The 20,934-nt window shown below is 50.7% G+C and overlaps 2 protein-coding genes across 15 annotated transcripts in view; one reads left to right on the top strand and one right to left on the bottom strand.

The window, feature by feature from the left end:
* Nucleotides 1-107: 107 nt before the first annotated feature.
* On the top strand, nucleotides 108-13,186 carry ATXN1L (ataxin 1 like). 2 transcript variants are annotated; one of them, XM_054078409.1, is made up of 3 exons: nucleotides 108-199; nucleotides 1,122-2,701; nucleotides 12,696-13,186. In XM_054078409.1, the coding sequence occupies exons 2-3, from the start codon at nucleotides 1,223-1,225 to the stop codon at nucleotides 12,750-12,752; spliced, it is 1,536 nt and encodes a 511-aa protein (XP_053934384.1). In that variant the 5' UTR covers nucleotides 108-199; nucleotides 1,122-1,222; the 3' UTR covers nucleotides 12,753-13,186. The 2 variants fall into 2 exon arrangements, with proteins under 2 accessions (XP_053934384.1, XP_053934383.1); XM_054078408.1 differs by lacking the exon at nucleotides 12,696-13,186 and having other exon boundaries at nucleotides 1,122-7,334.
* The window catches only part of ZNF821 (zinc finger protein 821), a 16,927-nt gene continuing 3,469 nt past the window's right edge, over nucleotides 7,477-20,934 (bottom strand). For 4 of the 13 annotated variants that reach the window (XM_054078417.1, XM_054078414.1, XM_054078413.1 and 1 more), the window contains 6 exons: nucleotides 19,248-19,485; nucleotides 14,441-14,566; nucleotides 13,872-14,014; nucleotides 13,194-13,298; nucleotides 12,125-12,291; nucleotides 7,477-11,318 (listed from right to left, as the gene is read on the bottom strand). In XM_054078417.1, coding sequence (XP_053934392.1) covers nucleotides 10,664-11,318; nucleotides 12,125-12,291; nucleotides 13,194-13,298; nucleotides 13,872-14,014; nucleotides 14,441-14,566; nucleotides 19,248-19,299 — 1,248 coding nt within the window. In that variant the 5' untranslated portion in view covers nucleotides 19,300-19,485 and the 3' untranslated portion in view covers nucleotides 7,477-10,663. Of the gene's footprint in view, nucleotides 11,319-12,124; nucleotides 12,292-13,193; nucleotides 13,299-13,871; nucleotides 14,015-14,410; nucleotides 17,873-19,140; nucleotides 19,515-20,934 lie in introns of those variants that run through there. The other 9 variants (XM_054078421.1, XM_054078425.1, XM_054078423.1 and 6 more) reach the window with 6 other exon arrangements.

Below are 20,934 nucleotides of genomic sequence, written 5' to 3'. Positions count from 1 at the left end.
CGCCCTCCCCGCGCTCCCGGCCGGCGGCCACGTGACTCAGCGCTGCGGGCGCGCAGTGACGTCACCACACCGCCTCGCGAGGTGCTTCCGGCGCGCGGGGATTGCGTCATCGGCTCGCGCCACGGGGAGGGGAGGGGCCGCGCCGGAGGCGGCCGCGGGCGGCGCCGGGGCGGGCGGCGGAGGAGCCGCGCCATGGCGGGTGAGCCGCAGTCGGGAGCCGGCGCTCTGGCCGCTGCTGCTACTGGTCTCCGGGGCTGGGGGCTCCTGTTGGTCTGGGTTTGCGGGGCTGGGGCTTAGGGGTCGGGGCCGCTGCCGGTTTTGGGGCCCCGGGGCTCGAAGGCCAGGGCTGGGGCGGCCCCCGTTGCCGGTTCCTGGGGCTCGGGGCTCCCGCCGGACCGGAGCCCGCGGCGGGGCTAGGTTGTGTGGGCCAGGGATGGGACCGCCGCCTTCACCGCGTCCTGGGGCTCGAGTCTCGGGCCGGGGCCGGAGGTCGGGGGCTGAGGCCGCCGCCGTTACCGATTCCGGGGATTCGGGGATGGGGCCGCCACTGTTACCAGTTCCCAGGGCCGGCGCCGTTGCCAGTTTCTGGTGCTCGGGGCTCCCGGTGGTCCGGGATTGCAAGACCGGGCTCGGGGCTGGGGCCGCGGCCGTTGCCGGTTCTGGGAGCCCGGGACTCCTGCTGGTCAGGAGCCCACAGCAGGGCTGGGGCGCGGGGGCCAGGGCTGAGGTTGCTGCATTTAGCGGTTCTCAGGGCCGAGGCTGCCACCATTACCGGTTCTTGGGGCTTAAGTTCCTACTGGGCCGGGTCTTGGGAGCTGGAGTCGCCACTGTTCCTGGCTCCTGGCATTTGGGGCCCAGAGATGGGACCACGGTTCTACCGGTTCCTGGGCTTTCAGGGGCCAGGGCCACTGCTCTTACCGGTTTTCTAGGCCAGGGCTGTCGGTGTGGCCGGTTCTGGGGGTTTAGGGGTTGGGGCTGGGGCCGTTGCTGATTCCCAGGTCTTGGGGTTCCAGCCAGTGTGGGATTGTGGGGCTGGGGTTGCTGCCATTGTCGGTTCCTGAGGCTCAGGGTTCCCAGCGGCGCGGGGCTGGGACTGACAGCTCACTCTGTTCCTGGCACAGGTGAGGCAGCAGCTGGCAGCGGGGATCCGAGATCCGGCGTGTGGCAGCCCCCGCAGCTGCCCCCATGAGCGAGCGGGGCTGCCCAGACACTGCGGGGCACCATGAGAGCGGGCCACGAGCGCAGCCAGGAGTGCCTCCCGCCAAAGAAGCGGGACCTGCCCACTGCCAGCACCGGCACAGAGGCGGGACGGGTGGCAGGAGCCTCAGGTGAGGGCCCTGAGTGGCCCCGGACGGCCGGGCCAGGCCCCGCTACTGTGCGCTACGGCCCTGGCGAGGCCACAGAAGCAGCAGCGGGGCTTACGGTGGACCAGTACGGGATGCTCTACAAAGTGGCGGTGCCCCCCGCCACCTTCTCCCCCACGGGTCTGCACCCTGTGGTGAACGTCAGCCCCTTGCCCCCCACCTTCAACGTGACCTCACCAATAATCCAGCACCCGGGGGTGCCCTACCCTCCCATCCACTACACGCAGATCCCGCCAGCGTCCCTGCAGTTCATCGGCTCCCATTACACAGTGCCCTATGCCGTCCCTCCTGGCTTCCTGCCTAGCCCGCTCCTGTCTCCTTCCACCAACCTCACCGCCTCTCATGTCCCTCACTTTGTGCCATACACCTCTCTCTACACGGAAGAAGCCGCTCCTTCCCCCCAGACTACCTCTCCTACCCACACCTTCAACAAATCTGCTCCGGCGAGCTCTCCTTCTGGCCAGATGCAGCACCATGCTGGGACCCAAACGTTAGAAGCTGCACCAGGTAGAATTCCTGTTTATTATCAGATGTCCCGCCTCCCACCAGGGTATTCAGCGTATGAGACGCCTGCAGCCGGTGGAAGCCCAGAGTCTCCTCGGCAAGACAGTCAGCTGAGTTCAGAGGTAGCCGCTGCCAATGGTGGGCAGAGACACCTGGAGGCTCATGTGGCGAGAAGGAGCAGCGAGGTGCTGGACTCTGCCAGCAGCAAGGCTGAAGACTCTCTGCCAGGAACTGCAGCAGGATGTGTGGTCGATGGGCAGTTTCTTTCAGGTTACCAGACGCTGGGAACAGAGGTCTCTGTGCCAGCTCACAGAAGCACCCCAGACACTGATCTGGAGGTTCAGAGGGTGGTGGGGGTGTTGGCATCTCAGGATTATCGTGTTCTGGCAGCCCAGATGAAAGATGACCCGAGCCCTTTAAACCTTTGCCATAATCTCCCTGATCAGCAGGGGGAGTTGAAGGATGTGCTGAAGAACACGGTGGAAAGGGCTGCTGTTGAGAAAAGCCAATCCAGGAGTCCGTATGTGATGTCCCCCGAAGAGCCGGTTAGACAAAGACAATTAACCAAAGGAATGGTGATAGCCAACGGCAAGCCAGTCCTGGTTCCCGTTGCATCTGAGCCCACCAGGTCTGCCTCAGAAACCCAGGTGAGGCAGAGCCCAGACGCACAGGCTCGAGGAAGCGTGCTGGAAAAGGACGTGGCCCAGCCGCAGCCACCCAGCGCCTCACACTTGCCCTCTCACTTCATGAAGGGAGCCATCATCCAGCTGGCCACCGGAGAGCTGAAGCGGGTAGAGGACCTGCAGACTCAAGACTTTGTTCGCAGTGCAGAGGTGAGCGGGGGCCTGAAGATCGACTCCAGCACCGTGGTGGATATTCAGGACAGCCAATGGCCTGGGCTTGTCACACTGCATTTTGTGGTTGGGGAGCAACAAAGTAAAGTGAGCATTGACGTGCCCCCGGAGCATCCCTTCTTTGTGTACGGCCAGGGCTGGTCCTCCTGTAGCCCAGGGCGGACTGCTCAGCTCTTTGCTTTGCCCTGTCACAGGCTGCAGGTAGGGGATGTCTGCATATCAATCAGTTTACAGAGCATGAACGGCAACTCTGCTTCTCAGGCTAACTACCCTCTCACAGATCAGTTGATATCTACTAGGGAGAGATCTGACAGAACAGCTCAGGGGTCCGGAGAACCGTCTGACAGAGCTGCTGAAAGGAACAGCCACACAGATAGGGACGGCGCAGCCCAGAGCTCTCATGCAGAACCCTCTCAGCCTGAGACTGGCAGTCAGCATGGCTGGACAGCCCCAGGCTTCCAAAGATACAGCATGCAGGCAGAGGAGCCTCGGCCCTCTCTGCTCCGTCCCTCTTTCATTCCCCAGGAGGTCAAGCTGTCTATTGAAGGGCGTTCTAATGCAGGGAAATGATCCCTTTGAGGCTGTGAGCTAGGGCATCCCCTCTAGGTGAGCCTTGCCGTCAGGTGGAGAAATTGCACAGACTTTGTGACGGGTTCACCAGCAAAGGCTGCTTTCTGCCCTGCAGGACTGGATTTAATCCATCCAGTCCGGTGGCTGACCACTTCCTCTTGGGGAATCAAGAGGGATCCAGTGCCTCAGGGAGCAGCAACCGGCTAGCTGGGGTAGAGAACCGGGATGTGCTCATGAGCTTGCGATGAGAGCATTCCAGAGGCTGGGGCTTTCTCACACCTCCCTGAATAACTGATTTCCTGCAGGGCAGGGTCTAAGCATTCAGGACGGGTGGGGAGATGAGGAGGGCAGACACAGCTTAAGGTAGCAGATAAAATTGCTGAAGATGTTACGCCTCCTTTCTCATGCTGGGGAGAGATTGGTCCCCAATGGAGCTAAGGGGGCTCCACTCCCAGTATCCCTTTTCTTCACACATGCACTTTAAAAGGACCGTTCACCGATGGAGCTCTTGAGGGCAGGACGGAGATGCTTCTCCGGTGGTTCTGTTAATGTCTCTTCCACTGAATCCCACTGCTCTTTCTTCTTGCAAAGAATGTACAGATTTGAATGAATCACAGAAATTCAAGAGGAAGGACCAAAAGGATGGGTTTGGGTGTAGGTGAATAGGGAACGCGAGCACTTGGGGTGGGACATGAGTTGGGGTGGGGGACATCAGTTTCCTGGTATAAAATACACTTAATTATTTGCCACCAAATCAAATCTTCCTTCCCATGTGAATAACTTAAAAAAAATATTTCTCGGGCTTATCACTTTTGCAGAGGCTTAGCCTATGGGCGAATGGAGTTGGGTTTTTTTTTTGCTTGGTTGGATTTTGGGTTTTGGTGGTTTGTTTTTTTTTTTAAAGCTGAGGTGAAATATATTCAGCTTTCTCTAGGGAAGGATGGAAACACATCCTTTTTCTGTGAGAAGACTGAGACTATTTTGTAATGAAATCAGAAGAAAACACTCCAGATGGTTAACTCTTCCCTGCAGGCAGTGTCCTGAATAAGCTCTGGACAAGAGACAAGTATTTGTGCATGTGCAGGCAAGGTACAAAGTTTCTGCTAAGTTCAGTTCTGTTGTTAATGTAGAGACTATTAAAAAAAAAAAAAAATAACTGCATCACAGGGCATTTTGGGGTGGTTTTGTGTTAGTTCTTCAGATGCTTCACTCTGGAGTTCCTCTGTAGAACAGCATGGTAAAATCAAGAGTAGTCTTTTTCACAGTGAGATTTATTACAAATGTATATTAATACCTCGTTATGGTAATAACACTCCATTCAAGTGAAGGCTCCAGTAGTCACACTAATTTGCCCTCTCTGATGGTGTGTTATGACACCAGCTCTAACTGCTTAGCTAGGATAAAACATAGTCACTGTTACATTGTGGATAGGAGTCTTCACTGACTTCACTTGGGTTAAGTATTCCTTGTATTAAGGTGCCCATCTCTGTGCTAGGACCAGGCTTTTCAGAGGATTTCTTTTCAGTGTGCGGGTCCCCGCTGGAGTCCTGATGCTGCTCCTGATGTTCAGCATACTGGTTTCTGTCTCTCCTTGCTCATCTTCCTGGAGTTTTCCGTCAGGCATCCCTAACTGCTAGGGCACTGCTGCTCCCTTTCCCTGAATGCCTTGTGTGTCTGTGCTCTCCTCGGCGCAGCTATCGTCCATCAGATTGCAGTGGTAGCGTCTCAGGGCTGTTCTGCACGCTCTCCGGGAATGTGTCCTGTATCTGGTTGGCTTCGGTTGACTGTGTGAGGGAGGGGTGCTCTGCCTGAGTGTTAGGCAAATCAGAGTTTCCAGAATGTCCCTTCCATCCCGGCGCTCAGTCCTGTTTTCCTAGCACCTTGCTAGCCGTTTCTGTTGCCTTTGAAATGCCTGCACCAGGACAGTTTCTTTTCAGGCCTTAGGTGAGATCTGCGCTACTTCTGCCTTCAGTGTTTGTGCCTCACAGGGGTTTTTCCGGAATGAGGATGCTGCCTGTACCACATGTAGCTTCCCTCAAAGTACACACTGCTTTCGATCTCATCAGCTCCATGTGAAGTGTATGAAGTCGCGGTGATGCTGTCACGTGAAGATTCCGCCTCTTTGGATGCAGCAGCTCTGGGAACAGATGCTGGTTTCCTGGTCCCGTTTGTTTGTAACGTGTACTGTCTGGGCCCCGGTGCCTGGCCTCAGCACCTGGTGTCATTTGTGGTTGCTCTTCATTGGACTCTCCTACGCAAAGACCTCGATTAATGCTGGTTTGTACTTCACGCTCAGGACAGCCAGGGTGTCTGTGGCCAAAGGCAGAAGGCAGAGGAGCTCAGGTTCTCCTGCCTGTTCTTGGCAGGGTGCATGCAGAGAAATTCAGAGCTGTGGCAGGCAGCTAAGAAAGGGATTTTGCATACGTATGGTGTGTGAATGTAGGCGGGCTGGTTGCACACATAGAGGGAGTCTCTGAGCAGCTGGAGGGTGCAGAGTCCCTTGTGCATCTCTGAACACAGAAGTCTCTCTCTTTTAGAGCAGGGGTTTGGGGAGCCGGCCTTATCTCGTGTGTGTTACTGTAACTACTACTCCTAGATCTCAGCCGCACTGAACAGTGGTCCGACACTGATGTACCAGGCAAGATGCTGTGTGGCTAAAATAGCTTTGTACTGTAGGCAGCCGAAGGGCTGTGGAGGTGCTCACCCTGGGCCTTGGCTAGCTGCGCGCTTGTCCAGTGCGGTTTGAGCTCTGTGGAACAGGCCAGGGTGTGAATTTGACCTCGGTGCTTTTATCCAACGCTCCCTGTCAGTCCCACTGTTGCGCATGTTTCAGCTGCCAGCTCTTCTCTGGAAGCAACGAGTTGGGGCACATCTCACGATGGGGCATTGAGCTGGGAATCTGGTTGCTTGCCCCGAAGGCAGTGGGCAGGAGGGGTCACTGCCAGCCCTCTTGCCTAGATTAGCAGAACTCCTAATCACTGGAATCTGTCCTGACGGGATTGGGCTGTGTTGTTTGGTGCCTGTGGTGCTGTTGTGTTGAGCGTTGAGGTTCTGAGACATGAAGTGTGTGGGACAGGCTCTGCTGTAGGCAGAAAAGCTATGAATGAGCCTATGGAGGAGGCTTTTATTTCTTAGGTTTACAGGGAATGGAGGAGATAAAGCCAGGAAGGTATTATGGAACAAGATGGTTATCCAGGCTTTTCTGCTGGCAGCGATGTGACAGGCTTCTCGGAGAAATATCCCGTTTTCCTGCTGCTATTGTGAAGGGGAGGGGAGCTGTGGTCTGTCCTACCCGGAGGAGGAGGCCTCCTGCCTTGGTCTCCGCCAGCTCACGCTCTGTGGCAGGAGTCTGTAGGATGCAATAAGGGTGTCTGTGGCCGCCTGTTCCATCTGAAACATTCCTTGGGTCAGCTGCCCGACAGAGGCCAGGCCTGTTTCTAGGCTGTGCGTACACTGCTGCTCCAGGAACATGAGACTTGCTCCAAGCGACGAGCGCTCATCACTACCAGACTATGCAGAGGAAGCTCTGCCTGGAAAGAAGGAAAGCTGCAGAGGCTCCTCTGCCTCCCCTTTCCGGCAGGTGCGCAAGTATAATGCACTTTTCACATTAAGTGTCCCTGCCCCCCCGTCCCCACCCCACGCTCAGAGTCACTTTTCCCCGTAGAGAACTAACAATCCTTGTTACTCAGAAATCATTGTAAAGGAAACTACAGCAGCTTGAGTAGCCCGAATGCGAGTTCCTGCCCACAGCAGTATATGTGCCTTTCCCTAGCGTCGCTCACAACTGCTCTTTGTCTTTCAGGCTGTCCTAGGGCCTGAAACTTTGCAGAAGCTGCTAAGATGGCTACGAATGCACATTCAGTACAGAGTTTGGCCCAGGGTGTGTTCTGTGTATGGCTTAGGATGGTCAAGGCCCTTCCACGGATTTCACACCTGTCTGTGTAAGGACAAGACTTGTCCCTAACGTCCTTCTAGGCTGCTGCCATCCCACCCCGCAAACGCACCCGTGCACATTTTCGTTGTTTCCCGCTTTCATGGCACCTTAGCGCCAGGGGAGGGTCTGCACACGGGAAGCAGAGAAGCAGACGTGTCGCCCTGGGGGAACCGGCTGGGCTGCCCTGAGGCAAGGAGGTCTTTGTAGATAAGTGCTGATCCCTCAACTATAATCCCAGTTATGTAATGGCTGTATTAACATGTAACCGATCGCATTGTATCTAAAGCCTTAGAACTAGTCAGGTGCTCCCCTCCAACCTTGTTCCTGCCCCTTTCCCTCTACCTGATCTTTAACAAAGCATTAATAATTCTAAGGATAATCTCTATTTTGTTGTGCTTTTTTTGTAACTGTTTTAAATAAATCAATTTGTACTGTATATTTGTACTTTTGGTGAGATCCTTTTTCCTGTTTTACCATTTTAAGTCTGTACTTGGCTACACACAGATTGTATTTTTATTGTTAATGCTCTTATGAATATTGCATTTAACTTGTTGACTCTGTAAACACAGTATATATCTATATATATATATCTATATATAAACCAATAGCTTTTCCTTTGGTGTTTGAGACTTTTTGCTCGTCTGTAGCATCATTAGGATGTGGCTTCTCTGGTCTCACACAGTGATCTGGAGACTTGTGACAAGGGCAAGGTAAAGGCTGTCTCACAGATGGATTGTAACGCATAATCCTGTGTTCAGATACTTTTGCTTTTATGTGCTCTCTTTCTTAAACCCCTTGGGCTAATGCCAGTGGTGCCGCAGGAGAAGCTTGAGCTGCAGTTTGCAGAGTGGAGCTGCATCTCTGCTGGCCCAGCAAAGCAGACAAGATAGAGCAACAGCAAATATTGTGAGAAGCAAACTGTCGGTTTGAGGGTGAAAATCAACAGAAGTAAAAATGAGAGATCTGTTCGGAGAGCAAAGGAGGATACAAACAAGGTACCGTGGAACTGAATAGACCCTTTCTAGTATCTGTTCCCAAAGCGAGAGAGGCAAGCATGGCTTCTGGATGTCAGTTCCGTGTGATGAATAAGATGTTAAACCAGCTTCTGTAAGGTGAGGAAACGAGATGCTACAGTGGTGTGTGGAGGAAATTGTAGTATTGAGAAGATGGAATGGTTTTTGTAGCAAGCCTCCCCAAAACTGACGGTTATCATGAAAAACACATAGCATTGTGCACTTTGAAGGCAACTATTATAAGTGTTAACTAGGGCTTTCAGAGACTTCAATGAAAAGCTTTTTGCAATGGAAAAAAAAAGAGGATGAAATCAGGTTTCTAAGTAGTCTGGCCAAAAGGGTTTGCTGCTGCTTTTAACTTTACTCTTCTTATCTCAAGGAGGAGTCTTGTGGTTATTATTTCTGCCTTAATGCAGAGAAACAGCAACCAAAGAGAAGGCAGAAGCTTTCGATGTATTTAGACCACCACGTACCTGTACTGCAGGCCTTAAGTGGAAAAGCTATGAAAGCAGCAGGGATCTTCAGGCTACAAAACAGATGTGTGTGGCACACCAGTGTTTGGTGGACTGTTGTGTGGAAAGCACAAAGCTACAGCATGCATCTTTAGATGCTTGTTTTTAAAGAAATAATGGAGAATGTACCACCCCTTTGCCCCCCATGAGTCCTTCTGTGCTGAGACTTTGCCTTTTCCAGTTCAAACATGCCTAGATTTAATTCCCATAGTTGCATCGTTTCATAATGATTTCTATGCGCAATGGGAGCCTTTTCATGTAGGTAGAGACTATGATCACGTTTCACCTTGGCTACCTCTTGAATAATCTTAAGAAGGCTTAAATTCCCTGCCCTCTGGCAGTTTTTTCCAGACTCTGTTACTGTAGCTTTCCGTGGCTCCTCCCCAGCTCACCCCTTATTTCCATGTTCCTTTCATTGGTTTTGCTGCCTAGTGTGGAAGCAAAAGCAACTTTCTTCCACCCGAGTGGTTCTGTTTACTAACGGTGCCCCCTTCGCCCCACAGCGTTATCTGTAGTGCTCACTGAGAGTCACTGTTGGTCACAGAGGAATTTACTGTGAGAATGAATAACTTCACTGTGATCCATGGTCCCAGAAGAGCACTGTTGCTTTGACTGTATTAAAATAGTTGAACAACCTCAGTTTAGTACCAAATCAGAGAACGGTTGAAGTGGGAAGGGACCACCAGAGCTCATCTGTTCTGCCCTGTTTCTGCTCAAGCAGGGCCACCTACAGCTGCCTGGAGCCCTGTCTTTTGAATACTGTGGAGGTGGGAGACTCCACAGCCTCCCTGGGCAACCTCTGCCAGTGCTCCATCACCTCACAGTGAAAAAGTGTTTTCTGATGTTCAAAGGGAACCTCCTGAGCTTCCATTTGTGCCATTGCCTCTTGTCCCATCACTGAAAACAGCTTGGCTCCATCTTCTTTACACTCGGATATTTATAAACATAGATAAGATCCTCAAGCCTTCTCTTCCATAGGCTGAACAGTCCCAGCTCTCCAAACCTTTCCTCATAGGAGAGATGCTTTAGTTCCTCTGCTATCTGAGTGGGCCTTTGCTAGGCTCTCGCCAGTATGTCTGTGCCTCTAAAGCACTGGGGAGACCAGAACTGGACACAGACTCCAGGTGTGGCCTCACCAGTGCTGAATACAGGGGAAGTCAAATCCACATGGCACTAGAAAGCTGACCTACCCTAACTGTTTACCATTCAATCAACTCTTTCACTTGTAAACCTGAAATGCTGTTTAAGTGAAAATGAACTTGTGAGTAAACCAGCAAACTTATTTGCGGTTTGCTTACCTCAGTCAGCCTTTCTGATGGTGTTTATATGGGGTAACTTGAAACAGGAACTCTGTTTCATCTTAGCTTTTCCATGGATGCTACTGCAATTTAGCACATAGTGTTAAGAGAAAGGGTGTGCACAGCCATTTCCACGGAGATGACATCCTCCTTTGCTTCCTTTTTATGGGCACAAACTGTGAGGGATCTGCTCCTGGAGGAGTTGTGGACTGTCAAAATCCTCAGCTCCATAATTCAAGCTGCAGTAAACAAGATCCCTTTTTAGTGAGGTAGGCTTTCACCTACAGCAGAACTGCAGCAGCCCAAACCCGTCTATGGGGCAAGGGTCCAAGAACAGGACGAAGCATAAAAGGTAAAGAAGGGGACTAAATAAATGTGAGCATTAATTTATTTTCCCTCTGTTCACAGGCTCTGACTTGGCCCCCAGAGCAGACTGTGTCCTCAGAGTCTGCTCCCACCAGGCTACTTTGGCAGACATCTCTCAGCTCCATTCTCCTGTGTTGAGGAGAAAACCAGAACCATCTGTCAGGGAGAGTCAGCCAGGGACCCACAGCAGCCTCCCGAGTGTGGAAGCCTGCTAGCACAGCAAAGGCGGCACAATTCTTGGCTGTAGCTTAATGCAGCGCACTGTTGCTCTGCTCCTCAAAGGTCATTTTGCCCAGCAGCTGGCTTTCCAGCTCCACATTGTTCACTGGCAGCTGGAAAAAGTTCATTTCAGCTGCCAAAGCTGCCATGGCAGAGGGGTCCTGGCCAAACTGTGCCCGGAGCATCATGTCCATTTTCTCCAGGCGCCGCTTGAGCCTCTTGGCCTCGCGCTCCCGAATGAGCCGTGCCTGTCGTTTCTCTGGGGTCTCGTTTGCCCGTTTCAGGCGCATGGCTTCCCGGTCTCTCTGCAGCCGCCGTGCCCGCTGTTCATCTGTTTCTTGCATGCGCTGCAGGCGCTTAGCTTCTCGATCCCGCATGCGCCTCACTTCCCGCTCTTCAGGTGTCTCATTGTCCCGCCGGCTCTTCTTGGCCGTGCGCTCCCGCTCCAGACGCTGCAGCCGCACTTCCAAGGGCTCATTCTGCCGACGAAGGGCCCACTTTCGCATGCCGGGTGTCTGGGCCTCCAGCAGCTTGCGGTAGGCAGCACAGTTGTTGCACACAAGGAGGATGCCTGCAGGATACACGGGAGGGTGAAAGGCAATGTCTTTCCTTTCAACGCTGGAGGAGCCCTCGCTCTGCGGTGCCGGCAGACGATCCGCACTGAGCACCTCTGGTAGCTTCTCACTGGAAAGCAGAAAGAGCAGAGAGTCAGAGACTTGGTACTGATGGAAAAGTCTCCGTTTCAGACTGCCCAGGCAGCTGCAATGAAAAATTCCCCTACTACAGCCTGTGAGAGCAGCCTCTGCTAAACCAGGTCTGCCTGCAGACGTGTCTCAATAGCTAAAATATCAGAAGCCCTTGCTAAGCCAGGCCTGCCCAGAGAATAGCTAAAATATCAGAAGCCTCTGCTAAACCAGTCCTGCTCACAGATACGTCTGACAAAATCATATCCACAGTTAAAAACTGGGTTAGCCCAGAGCAGTATCTGGGTTGGAAGAGCGCACGAGCAGGAATTAACCATCAAGCTGCTCCTCCCCATCATCTCTGGATTTCTCCTTTCAGCCCTGTTCCACTAGTCAGTGGGTGATCTTCCACCAGGCAGAACACAAACAAGGAACATTTTGATTTCTGCCCGTAGTCCTGCTCTGGAAAGGATGAACCCATCTGGGCAGTACAGACAGATCTGATGGATCGCTGGGCATGAGAAGCAGTTGATTGTTCTCCAGCGGGACCCCAATGCTTTTTGCACAGTTCTAGTTCTTCACAGAGCTAAGAAACACCCTTTTAGCAGCACAGTCCATGCAAGTCTTAGCAGATGATGCAGAGCTACAGGCAGGAAAGGATTGAGGGACTCTCACTCACTGGAGGTGTTCACAGCTCTCCTACTGGATTTAGTGGTCCAGAGCCATGACCTCTGTGTCATTTAAGGCAACCCACCTAATCTTTAATGTGGGTACCCTAACCCACTCACCAGCCAGGGCAACCCTGACCTGTTGAATGTGGCGTGGCTGGTGAAGCGTGCTCCACACACCGCACAGTTTGACAGCTGGTCCTCTGAGTGGATCAGGAGATGTCGTCCAAGGGATCCTGGAGAGCTGAGGGCTCTGCCACACACAGGACACATGTAGCTCTTGGCGCTCACCACAGCTGCAGTGTGCTGCAAAACAACCAGTAGGTTGTTAGTTACAAATTGCCCATCTCTCTGCGCAGTCTGATACGGCAAACCATTCAGTTCAGCCTCTTGGAATGGGAAGATTTTACCACTAAGCCTCTCTCTGACAGCTCCTAGACCAAGCTCAAGACATCTAGGGTGTCACAGAGCAAGGAAAAAACCTTCCTACAGCTCCGCTTCAGTGCAAGAGAAACAATTAAGGCCAAACACTAGGACTGTAAGACCTGACCCTTGTTTTCAGAAATGCATCTGAGGATGCTGCTGGTGCTGGACAAAGTGTGACTGGACTAACAGTAGGCAGAATGCAGGTGAGGAAGTGCTTAGATGGAGACAGTCTGCTGGTGCACGTAAGTGGCCAATTCAGTTCTGCTTCATTCCTTCTTTTACAGACTTTGATGTGCTGTGAAGAGAGTACTGACAATGAAATCTGTGAGATTCCAGCATAGATCTCCAGCAATACTGGAATCGTGTCAGAGGAAGAACAGCTGTTTTCATGGATAGGAACTGTGATAAAGGTAAAAATAAAGAAATGAGTGATAAGGAGGAGGGTTTCTTATCTTACTGAGTGATGTAAAAATTGCTTCCACGTTTAATCTGAAGGAACTGCCTGGTCTTAGCCTGCAACTGCTTGCAGAGACTGCTTTGGGACAGAGTTGTGTTTTCCAGATCTGCAGACCAGCGGCTTGATGATTCTTCCCCGAGGACACCCTCTGGACACAGTTTACTGCTGTAAACGTCAATCACACCCTAGCTAGAAGCTCAGTTCTGTGACTGCAAAGACCAGAACAAAGCCACCCTGTGCTTTGGGTTGTTGCTGGATTTGGGGCTTATGAGGGCTTGAGGGCCTTAAGGCCAGAGATATCCCACAGTTTGGAACCATCCCCTACCTGGTATACATGAGCAATGAGCTGCTCTCTGCTGCCACACTCCAGCTGGCAGAGGGGGCACTGTGACAGTCCCAGCATAGGATTCGTATTCAAAGTCTCGGGCACCTACAGGGAGGAAAAGCCACCTTGTGTAATTACAGCCACCCCAACACTCCCTTAGCATCGAGTCAACACTGCACTGGTCTTGACCAGATCGACTGCTGTGTGCCCAGTCCTACTCGGGCTGTTTTGCCTTCTTGCAGTCTAAAACTCTCCTTAGGAACAAAGTTCCTTCCTCTGAGCAGAACTCGTGCTCTCTCCAGGAGAACGGGCAGAGGCAGAGGCCTCCTGGTGGGCACTCACACCCCGGCTCCTGCCCGCACAGCAGCTCTGCAGGCAAGGCCTGCTCTGTCGCGGGAGGGAAGGGGCAGTCAGTTAGGGAAAAGCACCAGAACTGAAGGAAGGGGACACACTCTGGACAAGCATATTGGCCAGCCAGGAGAACGGCAGTTCGTGCCTGCTGTCTCCTGTTCCTGGCAGACCAAGAGCTGGTCCTACCCATTCCTCCTGCTGGGACACACTGCTTAGCGGAGATGGGAGAAAAAGATAAGAAACCGTGGTGGAGAGAGGAGGTGTTTAGACAGTACCCTTCTCTCTCCCTGGGAGGTGAAGGTGAGTGCAGAGCCAGGACACACTTGCCTCATTGTCTCTCATCAGTGGAGTTCCAGCCACAGGTTGTTCTGCATTCTCTAATTCTTTCTTCACTTTCACCATTGAGCCATCCTCCTCAGACGTATGAGAAGAAACTTCATCCTGGGTGGTTTCCTCGTCATCACTGCCACCTGGAACATGAAGAAGACAGTCATTCCAAGTGTCACCCATAGGCCTTAACTGTCCTGACCAGCATCAGCGGGGGGCGTCTACCCACACCCTCTGAGCAGGGGCTCCATTTAAACTTGGGCTGGGGTCCTTCAGTCCCTGAAGTGCTCTGTAGAGTCTCTGGACCTGGCCTGTTACCCTGCCTTGCCTGACAGTCATGGGCCCACTGCTGCTACCACCCTCCTCTAGTAAGATGGGACTGCCTCCTGGTGGTGAGGGCATTGCCCAGTCTGTGTTGCAGTGGTCCTTGGCTCTGGGCTTGCCTAGAGGATGAGAAGAATAGGAAGGTCCTGGGAGGACACCCATGAGCTGTGCAGCACATTGCCTCACCCCATATCAGATTCTCCCCAGTCCACTACCTTGCCGTTATTGGAAGGGGCAGAACTCACTGCTGCTGGAGTCGGGGTCTTGCAGCGGATGAATGGCTGGCCTTTGGTCCCCAAGAGCTCCAGGAAAGTTGTTTTTCATCATGGCTTGGCGGGCTTGCTCCTCCAGCCCTGCAAAGACTTGCTTCCCTAGCAGCCACAAGGACAAAGAGTCAGACTGGTGCCATTCCATTGCTTTCACCACCAAGGTTTGCCAAAAACCCGACGGGTGTGGGGCTGCTCACCTGCACTGGGCAGAACCTCTGAAGTCACCTCTCAGAAAGCATTTAAGTAACCTCTCTGCTTGCCTGCCCTGCAACACCAGCCTCTTGTGCCTGCCGATGCGAGTCCAGGCCCTGTGGCTAGAACAGTCTCACTAGGGGAAACATCTGACCTCGGGCTGCTCACTCCATACACTTCAAATACTACTCCGGCCACAAAAAAAGAAAGTGAGATATCTGCTGTATGTAGCCAGGTGGCTTTCTCTGGTACCAAGCTACCTGCCAAAAGAGCCGTAGCACAGCTCTAGGTGGAGGGGAAGCCACTCGAGGAGTATGACAGCATCCCAAATCAAGCACACTGCTCTACAGCTCTTCTAAATCCTTAACTCCTGTTTCTTGCTATAATAGGCAACTTGCACAATAATAGCATCTCCCTGAGTGCCTGGCACCTCATCTGCCCCACAATGAACCCGGGGCTTGTCCTTGGCATGCTGTGTCACCACCTTCTGTCCTGGGAGGATTGAGGACAAGCTGCCCACCAAGAAGGTGTTTGTGCTTGGAGTTGGTGTTCTCCAGCTTACATGATGGATAACTTACTTCACTCCCCTGCCTTGCCCAGGAGTGGCTCTGACTAAAATAAATCCCAGTGATACTTCATATACTCAATGCAGACAATGAAGGGAATAAAGCCAGAAACCCAGATGCTTGCTCAGGAGAGCTTACAGTCTGCTTTGATGCAAGTACCTCAACTCACTGGGAGATGGCAAACACACTGAAAGAAGGCAATTATTTATGCTTCTCTGAAAGAAAACTTCTTACAGCAATCTCTGCTAAGTAGAACTTTTTGTTCCAAAGAATAATAATAAAAGGCAACCATTAATTTTCATATTAAATCAAACAAATGGCTTTATTCCAGGTGTAGTCATGATTTGCCTCTCTCAGCAGATAACATGTTGCTGAATTCCCAGCGGGCAACTTTTGAGTTAAACTTGTCAACTGAGTTGCAAGTTCTCAAGAATCAGTCAAAGCATAAATGCAAAACTGGTAAGAAAAATGCAGTGCATTTTTCACATAAAAGTTTTTGAAATGGAATTGTACCTTTTAGTATAGGGCTACAACTGGCATCAGTATAGCCAGGCAACTGAATTCTTGATGCATTGAGAGGGCACCAGTTGTGTTACAAGGACAGGCACATTCCCACACGCTAAACTGTTTCAGCCAGCTTTGCCCGATGGCCACGCTCGCACTGCCTTTCTGATGCTTACCTCTCAACTTCCGGCAGTGCTTTAAAAAACAGTAATTTATGGAAGATTTCAAAGACCTTCGGAAGTTTCATGGAGAGTGTGGAAGAAGACTTTTAGTTCCCAACATCCCCATGGAGGTTTGCAAAAGCATTTCAAGGCATTTATCATCGTTTCAGAAATATGAGGAAGGTTTCTGTAGAGAAGACACAGTCCATGCGGGAAGGAGAGAGGAGCTGAGAGGCATTCTAAATCTGTTTGTCACTGGAAGCAGCAGGGGACACAGTGATTACCATCACACACGTACCTCCCTCAGAAGCCATTCCAGCACTAAACGGTTTTCACAACCTGGATTGCTGCTTTTATGCCTGGACCACAACCTCACATCAGTGGGGCCGAGTGGGGCCGGGATGAACAGCAGACACTACAGACTTACAGTGCCTCTCCAGGAAGCAGATATCCACAAGCCACGAGGATAAAAGCCGAAAGACCAAAAAAGCATTGCAAGATGGAGAAAGTATGGTAAAATGAGGAAACCTGAAGAACACAGGACAGATGTAAAACTATGGTGGGAAGACATGCTACCTGTGACAGTGTTACAAAACAGGATTCCCAAACACCACTGCAACTGCTAATGGAAGCAGTTATGTGTTTCCTTTCTTCCCTTCTCTTTCGCCTTCCAGATGGCTCACGTTGCCACCAAGCAGCAGCCCAAAGTCTAATGGCAGGAGGGTCCCTGCTCTGATCCACACATGATGCAGACAGTCTAACGGGTTTTAAAAGCTGCGATTGTTACATGAGGTGACTGAGGAGAGAAGTCCTCCTCTCAGTAACACCAGTGTCAATCACAACAACTAAGAGAGCAATCATGTCTGCAGTGGCCTTTCTGTACAACACACCCAGAACCAAGTTAGCATTGATTCAGTGCCGTGCAGAGCGCTATCAGCTTACAGCCAGAAATGCAAACTGTTACCAAACCAATGCTGTTAGCAGATGACACCTTATGCATTCTCCACTAGCCTGTACCTAAAAGACATCGCGGTATTGGGGAAGACACTTTCAAATGTGCTATCGTCAGCTTACACAGAATATGAAACTAATATTCTTTCCAAAAGAACATGGGGAAGAGTGTCCTGTTCATCTACTGACGGACTAAGTCCTACTTTGATGAAACTTTGGAGCTTTAATGTTTGATAGGTAATGTTTGATATTGTTTCTGTACACTCATGCTCACATAAAGACACTGAGACCCCTGCCTCCACCCCACTCTGAATGCATTGACATTTCTTTGGAAAGGGAATAAGACAGGCAACAGCTTTAGGATCACTGCTATCAGTGAAGTTGTGCTCAATATTGAACTCACAGACTCTTCTCCAGAAGTTTCTTTATTAAATACAAAAAGGGCTGCAAGCTGACCACAACACCGAAACAAGTCACTGTATTTGGTTTACAAACAGCTAGAGATGCAGGACAGTGAAAGATCATACAAATGCCTCTGCTTTGCATTCCAGTTCTCCTCTCCATAATCTTGTAAATGAGTGGGATGCCAGGTGAGCAGCTGTGGAGGTGGGGGGCAGCCCTGGGGGACTGTGTGACAGGGGAAGGTGTGACCACTAGAATCTGGTGCTGTATCAGCTTGTAGCCAGCAAGGTTTTTTTTTTCCTGAGCCCTTCCCTTCTCGAACTGTATGAATGCAGGATAACTCTCGGGTGTTCTGGAAAATAAACACACAAACAAACAACCCCCATCCCCAAATCCACAAAACAAAATCAAAAGAAACTGCATTATTCCCCTGTCTTCCTTCCTAAACAGAAAGGTCTCTCAGAGATGAGCCACTTTATTCCCCCCTTGTACAGTAATTTAAAGTCCCTGTTCATGTAGGTCTTCTCTGCGTTCCTTTCCTGGACCTGAAATCTGCAAGTCTTTCCACCACTGTGGATCTAGTCCACCTGCCCCATCGCTATTGTGGGTTGTCCACACTGCTGTAGTGGTTACTGAAATGAAAAACAACACAATTGAAAGAGTTAACAACAGCAGCCCACAGCCCTTTAAGAACCAAGGATTTTGATGCAAGTAACATTTCTGCTCGGTTTTGAATGCTGGGTGCTATTTCTTGCAAGATACTTTCTCTTCAAACTGGGAATCTTATAGACGGCAGAATTCAAGGAAGACTGAAGAGCATAGAATGTGTGTGTGTCAGAGGGAGAGGGAAGGAAATAGAGGATTAATAGGATATTGGAACCATGAGAAAAAGAGCTAGGAAGTGGGAATTAATTTGACTAACAAAAGCTGTTCTCAAGAGTTGTAAGAGAAGCATCACTTGCAAAGGGTACAAGCAATAGAAAGAAAAGCAGCTCATGGGACAGCAGGGAGAGGAAATAAAAAGTGCACGCTAACACCTGCAGCGAATTGTTGGCAAGCACGAGAACAGCGAGTAGCCCATAACTGACAGAATGACAGTGCCGGCAGTGGATGGGCTTGAATGCAAGATCAGACGAACTGCTTTAGAGAGATTTTATGCTTTGTCTGGGAGAAAACAAAGACCAAATTGAACCACTTAACATATCTCCACAAGAGCAATGTAACTGCATTGCATTTTTCAGGTCAGAGTGGAATGGGCAACGCAGTAAGTATATCGCAGCATTACAGCTCTACTTGTTACCACCATCAGGTGTGTTTCTCATGCACCATGTGGCAAAACAAAATTAAATTATTAAGAGCCAATTACGTACTGCAGCCCTGCCAAAGGGGAGATGACTACAATAAACACTGTAGAAGGACCAGCCATCACGGACAGCAAGACTGTTGTGATAATAGTAATTTTTATCATTGTTTATGTGCTATTTGGAATTTCCTTCTATATCAACTTCCATTTAAAATTGTTTTGACTTGTAACCACACAACCTCCCAGCCAGTCGCTCTGTGTGCCAAACAAAGTGATTCTGTGCTAAGTGAGGACAGCAAACCATGTTGTTGTCAGAGCAAGGTTAAATGAGGGCCATGCCAAGCCTAGAAAGTAACCCTGGAAAGAGGTGGCACCAAGCAAGCCAGGAAGAGGAGATTGCAGCTGTCTCCCTAGAGAATTCAAGAAGGAAGAGAACACAGAGTGGCCATGCAAGGAAGAAGTAGGCACCATCCTCCCACAGATTTGTCCAGTTAGATATTCATAGTGGTATTTATGCAAATCCAAAAAGCACTTCCCAGCCCCGTAGCCTGCCAAAGCAGACCCCAGCTGCAGACAACTGCGAAAAAAGCCGCATACCTGCTCTCCCTTTTATTCCTCTCCTCCCAACCATTTCAGTCCCTGTGAAGAAGTCTCAGTAACGTGTCTGCTATGTCTCATCCTGACTCCTCATTCTGCTGGCTCACCCAGTTCTTGGAGCTGATGCTCTCTCCGATTATCCTCGTCAGTGCACTGCATGGCATTTCTGGGCCCTCCAGATACACAGCAGGCTAGGTAGACCGAGAAGTCCCAACGATTTGGCGGCGTTCATCATAAGACAGACAAGAGTTTCCATCCCAAGGTGGAGACATCACCATGACATGTTTCTTGTATCTTTCAGTCCCTTTATTTTCTTGTGGTCCTACTTGCTGCTCCTGATGGCTCCTGTTGAATAGTTGCTCTGTAGCAATGCACTGCATGTAAAGGAGGTGAACAGCTTCCAGAATTCCTCCCTATGGCACACCAGATGCCATAACCTCAACCTCACGCCCGTTGGTAGCATGTTTGTCAGACAGCTTCCCCCGAGAACAAAACTGAAGACACAATTGCTTGTATTGCAGATTAAAAAAAAAAGCAATGTTCACTGTGAAAACAGCGCACGACCGAACTCCGCAATACGTATAGGTTTGTATATAACAGTACACGCTTCTGAAGAACATAACCCTTAAGCAGCTGAGTGTGGAAAACAGCCCACCTGAACATCATGGGAACTCTACCTGCACCGTTAGAGCTGTGTTACCCCTTGGTTTCCATAAGTAAGAGACCATGGCTCTACAGCAGAGGAGACAGCCTAAGCCCGTGCCTTATGTAAGCCTGATCTAAGCAGCAGCAGTAATATCTGGGCACTCTGGGAAGCAAATATGTGTGGACACAAGATGGGTTACTGGCATCATAGGACAAAGCCCAGGACATACCAGATTTCTATAAGGAAGAGGGTTCCCAAGTCATTAATGTACTCTCAGGCAAATCAAAGTTATGCTCTGCCCACTGCTGAACCCAGCGCCCAGAAGCGGGAATTGGAGAGCACAAGCCAGTGCAGATGCCAAAGCCACGCCTCAAGACTCTTACGCTGGTCACCGAGGAAAGCTCTGTCAGCTCTCCATGCCTGGCTCTAGCAGCCAGTAGGAATTTCAAGTCCCAGAAAGAGAGACTTCTCCCCGATATGCTGACTGAGTGTGCAGTGTTAGGCTCTATCATGTATTTTCCCCTAGTACAGAGAACAGCATGCATAGATTCCCTTTGCTGTACCCATACAAAAAGGCAGCACACAGACACACGCAGACACATGCAAGGCAGCAGCATCAGCAAAGTGGGGCAATGTTAGGGCTGCAGCGTTCAGCTCTGTCCCACACTCCTGACAGCCACTACAGCTTAGTGATACCCAGGACCTTGCTCCCATATGTCTAAAAAAGAAGTGGAAATTTGTTCCCCTCATTCCAGCCCAAATTCCAAACAGGTCTCCAGCCACAAAGTTAGGTATGTACAAGGGCATAGCTTCAGTCCCCCTAACTCCTCTCTGCTGCACTCAGTCAAACAAAAGCCGTAGGTGTGCAGTTTCCCCTTTGCAGCCAGATTTCGATACGTATCTCCCGGCTCCGCTAACACCTCGCTGTAGCCTGCCCACAGGAAGTGCCAATGTTCAGCATTTTCAGCCCTTTCTCTATCAAACACATGCCAGGGGCTGGAGAAACAGAGATCTGTGCTGTCAGCTCAGCCCAAGAATGACCTGACAGCACTTATTTATCCATTAAATTACTTAGCTGCTGCTCATTCCCTGCAAGGAAGGAGCAAACAGCTTTAATTTATGGTAGGAAATTGAGGTACAGTGAGCAT

The sequence above is a fragment of the Cuculus canorus genome, chromosome 13 (assembly GCF_017976375.1).
Source record: "Cuculus canorus isolate bCucCan1 chromosome 13, bCucCan1.pri, whole genome shotgun sequence".
NCBI classification, from domain to species: Eukaryota; Metazoa; Chordata; class Aves; order Cuculiformes; family Cuculidae; genus Cuculus; species Cuculus canorus.
Note: the sequence above shows the minus strand (reverse complement) of the source record. Positions and strands in the feature narration are given on the sequence as shown.